At 44.4% G+C, this 11,577-nt stretch overlaps 1 protein-coding gene across 8 annotated transcripts in view; it reads left to right on the top strand.

Annotated features, from left to right (window-relative positions):
- Nucleotides 1-2,553: 2,553 nt before the first annotated feature.
- Nucleotides 2,554-11,577, top strand: part of LOC147199020 (calcium/calmodulin-dependent protein kinase type II subunit gamma-like) — a 31,544-nt gene continuing 22,520 nt past the window's right edge. For 7 of the 8 annotated variants that reach the window (XM_086121539.1, XM_086121543.1, XM_086121542.1 and 4 more), the window contains exons 1-2: nt 2,554-2,727; nt 4,094-4,188. In XM_086121539.1, the coding sequence (XP_085977665.1) occupies nt 2,663-2,727; nt 4,094-4,188 (160 nt within the window). In that variant the 5' untranslated portion in view covers nt 2,554-2,662. The remainder of the gene's footprint in view (nt 2,728-4,093; nt 4,189-11,577) is intronic. The other variant, XM_086121541.1, reaches the window with a different exon arrangement.

The following is an 11,577-nucleotide window of genomic DNA, read 5'->3' as shown; positions in this document are numbered from 1 at the left end:
CCTCCCCGGTAAAGGATCCTTCCGCCTGGGGAAGTCTGTTGCTGTGCCATCAGACGGTCGAGTCCGACTGTTCGGAAACCGCATTGTAGCACAGCGGTTTTTATACCTAATAATACCTTCAGATTAGCAGACCAGGTGACTGGAGGGTGGGGGGCGGGGGGGGGGGGGACCACAGTCCTAAGCCTGCCTGGGAAGGGACCCGACATCTTGCTAAAGTCGAGTAAGAGAGGGCGATCCTGAGAAACCGTACTGTGGTTTTTGTCCCGGTTATGGAACTAACACCTCTAAGATTTGAAGACCGGGCTTGCGACCCGTGAGGTGCAATACGGTTTTTGTCCCAGTCATGGAACGAGCGCTTCCAGATTTGCAGACGAGGTTTGATCCAGGTACAGAGAAGGGTCACTCTGCTTCTGTTCATCGTATTTTTGGTCAAAGGTGCAGAGAGAGCGTCCGCCGCTGCGGCCTTCGGATCACCTCTCTGCTCTATCTGTGGATGACGTTCTTCCGATGACCTCATCAAGCTTTGAGCTTCAGAGATTGCTATGAGGCTTCGTTGTTGATTGTAGAGTGGCCCGAATGACAATCACCACCTGCGGTTCTCAGGCTGAAAAGCTTTGATTGCTGCGAGCGAAGTCCTGCCTAGAGTGGAGGAATTGAAGTATCATGAGAGTGACGATGGGGGCGGGGGGGGGGGGGGTGGGGGGGTAGGATTATGAGCTCAATGCGGTGACTGCAATGATCCAGATAATACAACGCAATTTACCCGTCAATCTGTGTTATCACCCTCACCTAACCCCCCCCCCCCCTCCAAAAAAAAAAAAAAGGTTTGATTGTGGGCTCCGGGTTGGGAGTGAACTCTTATCTCATCCTGTTTCTTGGTGGTCTTGTCAGGTAAGGGAAGGATGGAATAAGGTCGCTGCGATGTACGGCGAATCGATATGGCGAATTGGCACGGTGGGTGGGTACACAGTCGGTCATTACAACGGACTTTCGTGGTGCAGAAAGTGAAACGATCAATTTCCTGGTTGAACTGCGAGGAGCAACGTGCCTTGAGTGGTGGAATTCAAGTACAGCGGATCCAGTCGACTAGTCGTGAAGCCCGCCTGGGATTTGACTCAAGTCATGAAATTTATCACGGGAATCTGAATTGTTAGTCGACTTGGCGGAGGGGTCCAGACCAATTTATGTTGAAACTTTTCACAGTTCTATATCATCCACGACTGTGTGATTGATTAGCCACTTTTCGTCGGTTGTTGATTTACACTACCTGCCATGGTGACCTGAAAAAAAAAAAAGAGATCATGAACCCTTTTGGGCACAGCGGTTACATGTTATCAGGTTACAGGGTGCATGAAAGGGTTAAAAAAAAATAATTGCAATCATATACTGACAGTACTTTTGCACCCCCCCTGTTTGTTGCGACTCTGCAATATTGTGCGCCATGCTGAATCCAAGAATTTTAAATCAGATCATTTTGAATGTTGGCTCCAGACATGCTGAAAACCCCAAATTTTTGCTTGTAATGGTGTGAAGAGTCAAGCATAAAAAGAGGCAGTTGGATACAAGTGGTCACAGGGAGTGAGGCCTGGCTTGTTTAACGCGTCACAGACCTTCAGGGTGACACTAATGCAGTGCGACACTACAGCGACCGGGCGTTTCTCGTGAACCAAGCCGAGACATAAATTAGCGCAACGACTGTGTCATTGTGCAGTTATTGCCACATTTGGGAGTGTTACGAGCTAGTCTCGGAGCTCATGTACTTTACTTATCAGTAGTGTACTCTCTGGAGGGCCTTAAATGTTCCCAATTTTAAGTCTCATCTTGTTGATTTTTATGGGTCTATTTACCATAAACGGTTATGATGATGCCCGCTCTTCTTGGGGTGCTTATAGTATGCAAAGATTTAATGTGAGAGTAAAGTGAAAGCATTCCACATGATTCTTGTCTTGGTATCAGTGCAACAAAACATTAAAATACTGCGGCATTCATCTCAACTCGTTCAAAGGAGGACTCGATCGCCTCAGATGATCTCCAGTCAGATTATTTTGTTTTAACAGGACAGGAGTCGGCCTCAAACTGACCCGAGAGCTGCTTGATCATTTTAAACCATAGAATAACTCTACTACGCTCATAGAGGAGCTCTGCGTGTGAGGTCTTACTCTGACGATTATTTGCTTTGTCCAAGCAAATATGCAAGGTGTGTGTGTGTGTGTGTGCGCGCGCGCGTGTGTGTGCGTGTGTGTGTGTGTGTGTATGTGTGAGAGAATATCCGTGTATCTTTGTAAATAATACAGCAGTGCCTTGAGATGCGAGTGACTTGACTAATGAGGTTTGAGAGATACGAGCCATCGTGATAACCCCCGCCCTGAATTGTGAGCAAAACTCAGACACTACTGTACATACTAGTGGGGCATGGATGCAGTGAACACTACCCACTTCACAATAACGTAACCAATTCAACTCGCATCTGAAGGCCGTGCTGTCGTTTCGTGTGCGACGGAGTGCCTTATTGCGCTCATAGAAGATCTTGGTCTGGTCCAGCTCCTAGCCCCTCCCCTCCCCGCGCGGAGCTCAAGCCTCTTCTGTGGTGTCTCTCGCAGCCTTCCCACCAAGCAGCCTCCCGACCGTCCACCCTACTCGAATCCCCCTTCTCCCCTCCAACATGGCTACGGTGGTCACCTCGACCCGCTTCACGGATGAATACCAGCTCTACGAGGAACTTGGGAAGTAAGCCACCCCTTCCTTCTCCTCTTCCTTCCTGGCTCTCTCCCTCGCTCTGCTCAGTGCTCCATCTTGTTCATCGCGCGCGCGTCTTGTTGAGTGCTGCCTGCTTTTTAATCCCCGATCGCGGCGTTTAAAGGTGCATTGCGCCACGTTTGGTTTTTCGAACAGACTCCAAACTTGGTTGTGAAGCCCCCCTGCACCTCCCCACCCCGCTTCCAGGACACCCACCTCCCACGGGGGTGCACAACCTGCATGGTGGCATCCTCTCTCCTACACACACACACACACACACACACACACCATGCTGTTGACGTGTAGTTGCACATTTTGCATGCAGGACTGCATGTTTGAGCGTTGCACGACCCTGCTGCTGCACTCAATCGTGTGCGAATGTGTGTGTGTGTGTGTGTGTGCGTGTGTGTGATGACACAAACAGGGCTGCAAAGCCGCTGTCTTAATCTCTCCGCACCTCCATTAGCAGCAGGGGCGTGCATTTAAATGCAAGCAGGCCAACGTAAGCGGCTACTTGTTGTACAGGATTGGTGGACGATTTTCTCCTGTTGCCAGCCAGTGTGCTAATGCAGGCAGCGAATGAAACCAACAAGTCGTTCAGTGAAGCCTAGTTCAATTCCACTATTCCTCAAAGTGAATGACTTTCTGTAGAATCAATTGTTCACTGGTCAAACATTCTTCCATAGTCACAACCAAGAGACTCGGTAAGCTATTGAAATAATATTAATAATAATAATAATAATAATCGTTTTCGCAGAGGATAAAGAATATATGCCTGTGAATATTATAGTATCCTCTGCCTGCATGTGTGTCTACCTCTTATGTCCAAATATAGTTCATTTAAATGTTAAGAACCACTTCAAAAATGACGCTAGGTTTGTTGGTAAATGGGCTGTCACTTATGTAGCATTTTTTTTGTTTGTTTGTTGGTTTTTTATACCTTTGGTACTCAAAGCGCCTCATTTACCTGTCAGTGACTCAAGGATACTTCGACAAGGCAGGGGATAGAACCCCCAACCTCGGTGTTGGGAGACAACCATTCTACCACTGAGCCCTGCCGCCCGGCTAGAGCATTTTGCATTGTGTGTTAGCATTAAGTTAGCGGTCTTTTGTGGGGGGGGAAAAAACCCTCTTCCAGTGCCACATAACCTCCACTTCTTGTTCCATAATTCCACGCATTTCCTTTTTGCCATCCACGGGCACTCTTATGTGGTGCAATTGTAGCAAAAAGCCAAAGAAAACGCAAATCCAACCTGCCACGAGAGTCTGTTTTGGGTGTGAGCGATCCCCTCGTGTTTGTGTTAAATCATGCTGTGCTTGTGATTTGACACTTACGTTGTTGATTTGCCGCCTCCAGGGGCGCCTTCTCGGTGGTGAGGCGCTGCGTGAAGAAGTCCACGGGCCAGGAGTACGCCGCCAAAATCATCAACACCAAAAAGCTGTCGGCCAGAGGTGAGTCGTTCATTGCTTTTCTTCCAGTGGAAAGATACCAAGGCCGGATTGACACGGCAGGCCCAATTCCCATTTCAAGTGGACAAATGAAGACAAGTGGTGATCTGCGTCAAATATTTATCCACATTGGCCATTCTATCCTTTTTTGTTTATTTTATATGTTTCTATGACTTATATCCAAATTATGACAGTTAAGAGCAAAAATGGTGTCACTTGAGCAATGTCTTGTAAATCCAGCCTTCACGTTGAGCAGCAACAAAGAGTGACGATCCCTGGGGGGGGGTGCGGGGTTGTTTGTTTTTAAATTGTTGTGGGTGTTCATTGCCTTTCTTGCGTCCACATTTGCATTAGCGGCAGCTTGACATTTGATCCCAAACTACTTCTTTCATGCCGGGAATGGCGCCGCTTGTTTTGGTTGCTCGTTACTGTGTTTAAACCAAGCTTGGAATTAAGGTTTCAAAAACACTTGCTAGCAGACGTGAAGTATAACAGGCATGCCGGGCCAGTAGTTGGCGATGTTAGTTCCCATTTGTGCATTTTTCAATTTGAAATAATGCCAGTTTTTTTGAAAAAAATGAATGGGAACATGATTTCAAGAAAATCTGATTCATTGAAAAATCGACAAAATTATTGAAAGATTAATCATTATTATAATCATGAGTTGCATCCTTACTGTGTGTGCGTGTGTTTGTGTGTGTGTCATGCTCTCTCGCTCTCTCACACACTCAGACACACATACACGTGCAAACAGGTTGTCTCTCCCCGGAGTGTCTGCGCAGTTTTTATTACTTCCGCCAAGACCTGCAATAAATCACCAAAATAAAAATGCTTCTGTTAGCGCTCGCTAACGTAGTTACTCGTGAAGTCTGATTACTGCCACCATTAAGTCTCAAGTGTGCACATGCCACCTTATAAAGACGCGCGCGCACACACGCACACAAACTCAGTCTGATTCCTTTAACTCATTCACTCCCAAAGACGTTTTTAAACGTCTTTTCAGACTAGTCTAGAATTGGCTAGTACTGAAGGAGTTAATATTACCGATGTTTTGATTGGTTTATTGTAGTTGTTGTTTTTTTTTTTTTAATTAGTATTGTGGGGGTGGCCCGGTGGTCCAGTGGTTAGTGCGTCGACCTCACAGTGCAGAGGTACCGGGTTTCAATTCCAGCTCCGGCCTCCCTGTGTGGAGTTTGCGTGTTCTTCCCGGACCTGCGTGGGTTTTCTCCGGGTATTCCGGTTTCCTCCCACATTCCAAAAACATGCATGGCAGGCTGATTGAACACTCAAAAATTGTCCCGAGGTGTGAGTGCGGATGGTTGTTCATCTCTGTGTGCCCTGCGATTGGCTGGCAACCGGTTCAGGGTGTCCCCCCACTAGGCTTCAGCACCCCCCGTGACCCTCGTGAGGATAAAGCGGATCGGAAAATGGATGGATGGAAATTTATATTGTATTGTGCGTGCTCATATTACCTCATATAACCGCGTAATCAATAAGACAATGCCAAGAAATTGCAAACGTTTAGCATCATAGCAATAAGCAGAAGTGGCAAAGCCAGGCAAGCGTTCCTTTGTGTTGAAAGCGACTGTCTCTGTCCATCCTCCCCTCTCTTATACATCACGGTGGACCCTTTCGTGCCGATATGGGAAACCAGTTTGGGGCCTGGTGCAAGAAGCTAATGCAGCAGGTTTTATCTTGACACTTCGCTCTGTTCCTTTTACACAGGCCAGCAGGAAGGAGCGATAGACAGAGAAAAAAAGGTGAGAAAAGGTTGGAGAGAGGAAAAGAGATGGCATGAGGTAAAACAGAGAAAAACAAGTGGCCAAAGGAACGCGGTGAAATGAGAGCGCAATATGGAGAGAGAGGGGAAAAAAAAGGAAAACAAAGAGTGAGCGAACAGAGGTGATTAAAGAGAGAATGGAGAGCAAAAAGAGTGATGGAAGAGAGAAAAGAAAGTGAGCGGAGAGCGAAAGAAATGAGACATGAGAGTGCAAAAGGAAGGAGTGGAAGAAAAAAAGAGACAGCAAAAGACAGCCAAGGGGAGAGAGCGGGCGAGACAAACATTCGAGAGTCAGACAAAAGAAAAAGAGAGAATGAAAAGAAAGAGTGAAAAGAGAGCCCAGGAGCGGGTGAGATAAGAGTGACAGAAAGAAAACAGGCAGGGGGAGACAGAAAGAGGAAATGAGAGAGGGAAAAAAAAGATGTGGATGCGAAAGCAAGGGGAGCGAGCAAAACAGAATAGACGGTAAAAACAGAAAGGAAAAAGAAAGGCGGTGAAGAGGAAGGAAAGAGAATAGAGTCAGACAAAAGAGTAATAAGAGTGTGAGTGATGGAAGAGTTGCAGACCCAACAGGCAGAGCGAAAATACAAAGAGAAAAGACGAATAAAAAAAAAAGTGAGGGCGGGTAGCGCAAGTCAAGAGAGGGAGAGAAAAACGGCAAGAAAAAGCAAAGACGGTTCGGGGAGACAGTGTGAGAGGAGAGAGAGAATAGGGAAAAGGAAATAAAATACAGTGGTACCTCTACTTCCGAACGTCTCTTCATACGAAATGTTCAAGTTACGAAACGCCTCAACACGAAAATATTGCCTTTTGTTCCGAAAGAAATATCAAGATACGAAAGGGGGAAAAGAATACAGTCTGGGCTGCTACTCGCAGCTCCGAGTTTCCAGTCGGGCGATCGCTCACGATGCCTTGGACATTTGCCTTGGACATTTTCAAAGGATTGTTAAAAGCCGACAAAAGCAAACGTCCTTGGATCAGTTCTTGACAAACCGCCAAGCAAAAAAAACACTTCTGAGAGAGAATATGAACTGAAGAGGGCAAAAAACACAGTTAAAGTTAAATGACCGTCATTTTTATTCTTTCCTCTTCTTTGGTTTTTACATTATTCACAACTCTCATTTATTGTGCAATAATCTAATTGTGACATGTATTTGTCATATATTTTGATGCATTTCTATGCTTTAGTAAACATTTATGTCAGAATTTTCGGGGGTCTTGGAACGGATTAGAGCATTTACATGGAAAACGCGTCTCTACTTATGAAATTTTCTAGTGAAGAAATTTCTTCCAGAACCAATTAATTTCAAAAGTAGAGGTACCACTGTACAGTGAGAAAGGGGAGGTGAAAATTGAGAAAGAAGAGGGGAGAAACAGGGAATCGGAAAAAAAGAGAAATATGAGAACAACAGAGCAGGATAAAAGAATAAAAGGAGAAGAGAGAGCGAGAGGAAATATAAGCGAGACAGAGAGAAATAAAATGGTGAGAGAAGAGCGAAAGCAAAAGTGAAGAGTGGGAGAAAGAGTGGCCATCACTTAGCAGGATCTCGGCGTGAAAGGAGTAACATAGTCTGCGAAAGAATTCCAGCCTCCAATTTGTATTCCAATCATCTTCACTTTTGCCCACGTGTGCAAGTTTGTCATTCCACCGATTGTTGGCTTGTCGCGCCCCCGCAGCCGACAAGCCAACAATCCTTGATGCCAAGCGACACGAGGAAATAAAACTTGTGAAAATGGAAGGAGGAAGCCAAGCTCACTTCCTTTTGATGTAGCGCTATCGTTTCAATCTGACCACGATTTATATTCGAGTCATTTTCTTCTCCTTCCCGCCATCAGTGACTGTGAGAAATTTGACTTCTTTAAACTAAAAGTGTTTGACTGAAAACAGTGGAGCGAGAACGGAAACTAAAAGAGTCCACGTTAAAGCACTCGGTGCTCGACCGTCTCCTCTCGTTGCGGCTATCGAATATTTTGGTCGTTGGGTAGCCTATGAAAAATTTTCTCGAATAATTGGGTAAACCTAGTTCGTTAAAAAGTGAACGGCAACTGTGTCAGCCTGTCTATACCATTTGCGGAGTCATTTACGTCTACTGCCTTTGAAAAATAATCCGACGGCTCTTGCCAACCCCTGCTAGCGCTAGCTAGTGCTGCTAGTGCTTCCGAGTGCTGAAGCCGCTGTTAAATGCTGATAACCGACGCCGTACAGTCCAGTGTCGGCATCATGGAGGGTTTTTTTTCCCCTTTTTAGTGTCCTTAATGGCTGATTGAATGTTATTTTATTGCGTCGTCGTGTTGTTGGAAGTCGTTAGCAACAGTTTGTGACGGCAAACGGCGTCAAACAAATCATTTGATGTCCATATATTATTATTATTATTATTATTATTATTACCACATGTCACTGTCATACATATCAAAAATCTTTGAGCAATATTACAATAAAATATGTATTGAAATAACTAAAATAAAGTAAAGGTAGGAAGGCTAGCTAGAGTTTTATTTCGGAGAGTTTGTTTAGATCAGCGTCAATTTCAAATCTGGTTGAGGAACAACATTTCAATCCATTTCAGAGCTGTTTCGGCGAGAGCGTATCATTTTTGTTTCACACCATCAGTCATAATCGTCGTCTCGTCTGTTCCGTCCTCCGCGAACCAGGAAGTAACCCAACAGATGAGCAAACAAACCCAAATAGAAAACTCTTAAGAATTGTTTCGACTTGAATGAAAAGTTGCACCTTGGTTGGAGGTCTTTATTATACTCGAGGTACTTTCTAGTGTTACTATCGTGCTCACATTGCTTAAACAACACCTCGAATGGTGGCCTCAGACTTTTGCGGAGTTCTGTATGTCCCTGTATGTTTCAATAAATCTATCCAAATATTGATTCAAGTCTCTCTTCCATCATCTGCATTTACGTTTGAGTCCAAGGTTGATGTTTTCTCAGAGGGTGGCTGTTTGATCAGCCTGGTTCAAACACGCCTCCGTATTTACACGGCGCATCATCACCTGTCACTCGCTCACTTCATGAATGGCTTCTTTATACCACTTTATTTCACCTTTATGGCACTACTTTCGGGACTCCTGAAATCATTTGAGTCATCTGCGGTGTGCTAAATGCTAAGACCAAAGCTAACAATAGATCAAGCTTCAGCAGCCGATCGCGCCTAAACTCTTACAAAGTTTCGACTGGGGCTTTTATCTGCCTTAATTTGTTTGCCTTGTGTGCCACGTGTGGAGTCTAAATGCTAATGCTAAGCTAACAACAAAACAAGCTTCAACTGTGGGAGCTGAACAAATTTCCAGGCGTGACCAGAAGCAAGCGACCACTTGTTTCTTGATTCAGGGCAACTTTTGGAACCGCCCTTATTCATGTTGAATTTGCTTGACTTGTTTTCGCTGAGGGTCTCTCAATGCTCATGCTAAAAATAAAGATAACAACAAAACAAGCTTCAACTGTACAAGATCAAGACATTTGTTTTGCCAACTGTCAAACCGAATCAAGTCATTTCCGCTTTCTGTGGGCTCTGAAATGCACAAAAAATATTCGTAATTTATCTAATAGTTGTGCGACCAGTCAGGAACACCCAATCGTTCATCTTTCAAACTTTAACTTGGCCTTGATAGTTGTCAGACTGTCAAAACAAATCAAACTGAAGTCGGTGGTGCCGTCCGTGGCCTCAAAATACAAATATAAAATATATTGCTCATGACGCAACGACGCGGTTTATAATTTCTTATGAATGTTCATGTTTGTTTATGCTAATTGTGCCGAATGGAAAAACAATCGGAATGATGACTTCCCCGGCGGAGGTAAATATTGACACGCTGACTAAATGGTCCAGTTTGTATGTCATTAGCCTCTAGCATTGTGAAGTCTCGTCGTCTCAACTAGTAATCAGAATACAACCGGAACTTCTTTTTTTCCGTATATATAATTTCTGGCTTTGGGAGGCATTTTCAGCAGTATGCTTTTCTACTTTTCCTCAGTGAATCTCTTCGAAGCCTCGGGGCTGAAAAACATCCCACCGTATTATCCGCAACTCATCGCGCTCCTTTAATCACCTCATTTCATCGCAATCTTTCGTCCCCAGTGGCGGCTTGGCTGTGGAATGGAATAGTGTCACCTTCCTTTTACATTTCAACACTTTCTGTATGATGTGGTGGGTGAATTTAATGGTAGATTTTTTTTCTTTTTTTTTGTTACATTGAAGATTTTTTTTTAATTGTTTTCCTTCCATCCATCCATCCGCTGATTCTCACAAGTGTTGCGGGCGTGCTGGAGCCTATGCCAGCTGTCTTTGAGCAGTTGGCAGGGCACACCCTGAACTGATCGCCAGCCAATCGCAGGGCACACATAGACAAACACACCCAGGGACAATTTAGAGCGTTCCATTAACCTGCCATGCATGTTTTTGGTATGTGGGAAGAAACCGGAGTACCCGGAGAAAACCCACACAGGCACGCGGTGAACATGCAAACTCCGCACAGGAAGGCCGGAGCGGGAATCGAAACCTGCACTTCTCTCTCTCAACTCCGCTGTGAGGTGGACGTGCTAACCAGTTGTCCACCCTGCCACCCTTTTATTGTTAAAAATAATAAGAATTACATACAAAATGTCCTGTATCTATTTTTTAATGAAAGCATTTTTTTTACAAAACGAATGAAAAAAACCTAGTTTTTTTTGTTGACAAAATTAAAAACTAGCTTTTTAAAATGTCATTGTAAAATGATTTTTTTAAACTTAAAACCATCTAAAAAAATAAACGCTTCTTTTATGTGAAAATCAATAGTTAAATTGTATTCAAGCAACAAAACAATTAAAATGCTTATACAGTAAATAGTTTGTGAAATGTTATTTTTGTTAAAAGATCATTGTTATCTTTTAACTAAAATATATATTTAAAAAATAATTGGCGAAAACATTTTTTTTTTTTGGCTGTGTGTTTAATGTGTTGAAATGCACCGCAAAGTCCCGTCAAACTCCTTCCCCGCATCGGCACAAGCAAATTGCCTTTAGCGGTGGTGGGAGCACGACTCGTTTTTCAAAGACGCCAAATATCGGCATCCGCATATCCATCCATCCTGCCCACAGATTGAAGAAAGACAACAAGGAAGAGGAGGAGGAAGGAAGAGGAGGCTTGATGGATAAATGAATGCCATGATCTTGTCCCATTAATACAGTATCACTCTCGTTGGGCTAAGTGCCGCGTGTGTGTGTGTGTGTGTGTGTGTGTGTGTGTGTGTGTGTGTGTGTGTGTGTGTGTGTGTGTGTGGTGTGTGTGCGTGTGTGTGTGTTTTGAGCTGTCTGGACCCGACGCTGTGAATCAACCGCATCATAAAACTGTAAAAGGATGTGCATCATGTGGGCGCGGTTGCAGTTTGCCTCCCCAAAACAACGTTAATGATGCAAAGCAGAGACAAAACTTTTTATCCGTGCTACCACAAAAGCCCACTCGCTCTCTCTCTCTCTCTCTCTTTTAAATGACTTATGAGTTACCTTAAATCAGACTTTCACTTTTTAAGCCACTCACCCCTTACATTCCCTGTTGCAAAACTGTGAGTTGTTTTGTCACACAACCATATACTGTATGGGGGGGGGGGGTCTGATTGCGAAGT

The sequence above is a fragment of the Hippocampus guttulatus genome, chromosome 10 (assembly GCF_054856545.1).
Source record: "Hippocampus guttulatus isolate MCC_2025c chromosome 10, RoL_Hgut_1.0, whole genome shotgun sequence".
Lineage (NCBI taxonomy): Eukaryota > Metazoa > Chordata > Actinopteri > Syngnathiformes > Syngnathidae > Hippocampus > Hippocampus guttulatus.
Note: the sequence above shows the minus strand (reverse complement) of the source record. Positions and strands in the feature narration are given on the sequence as shown.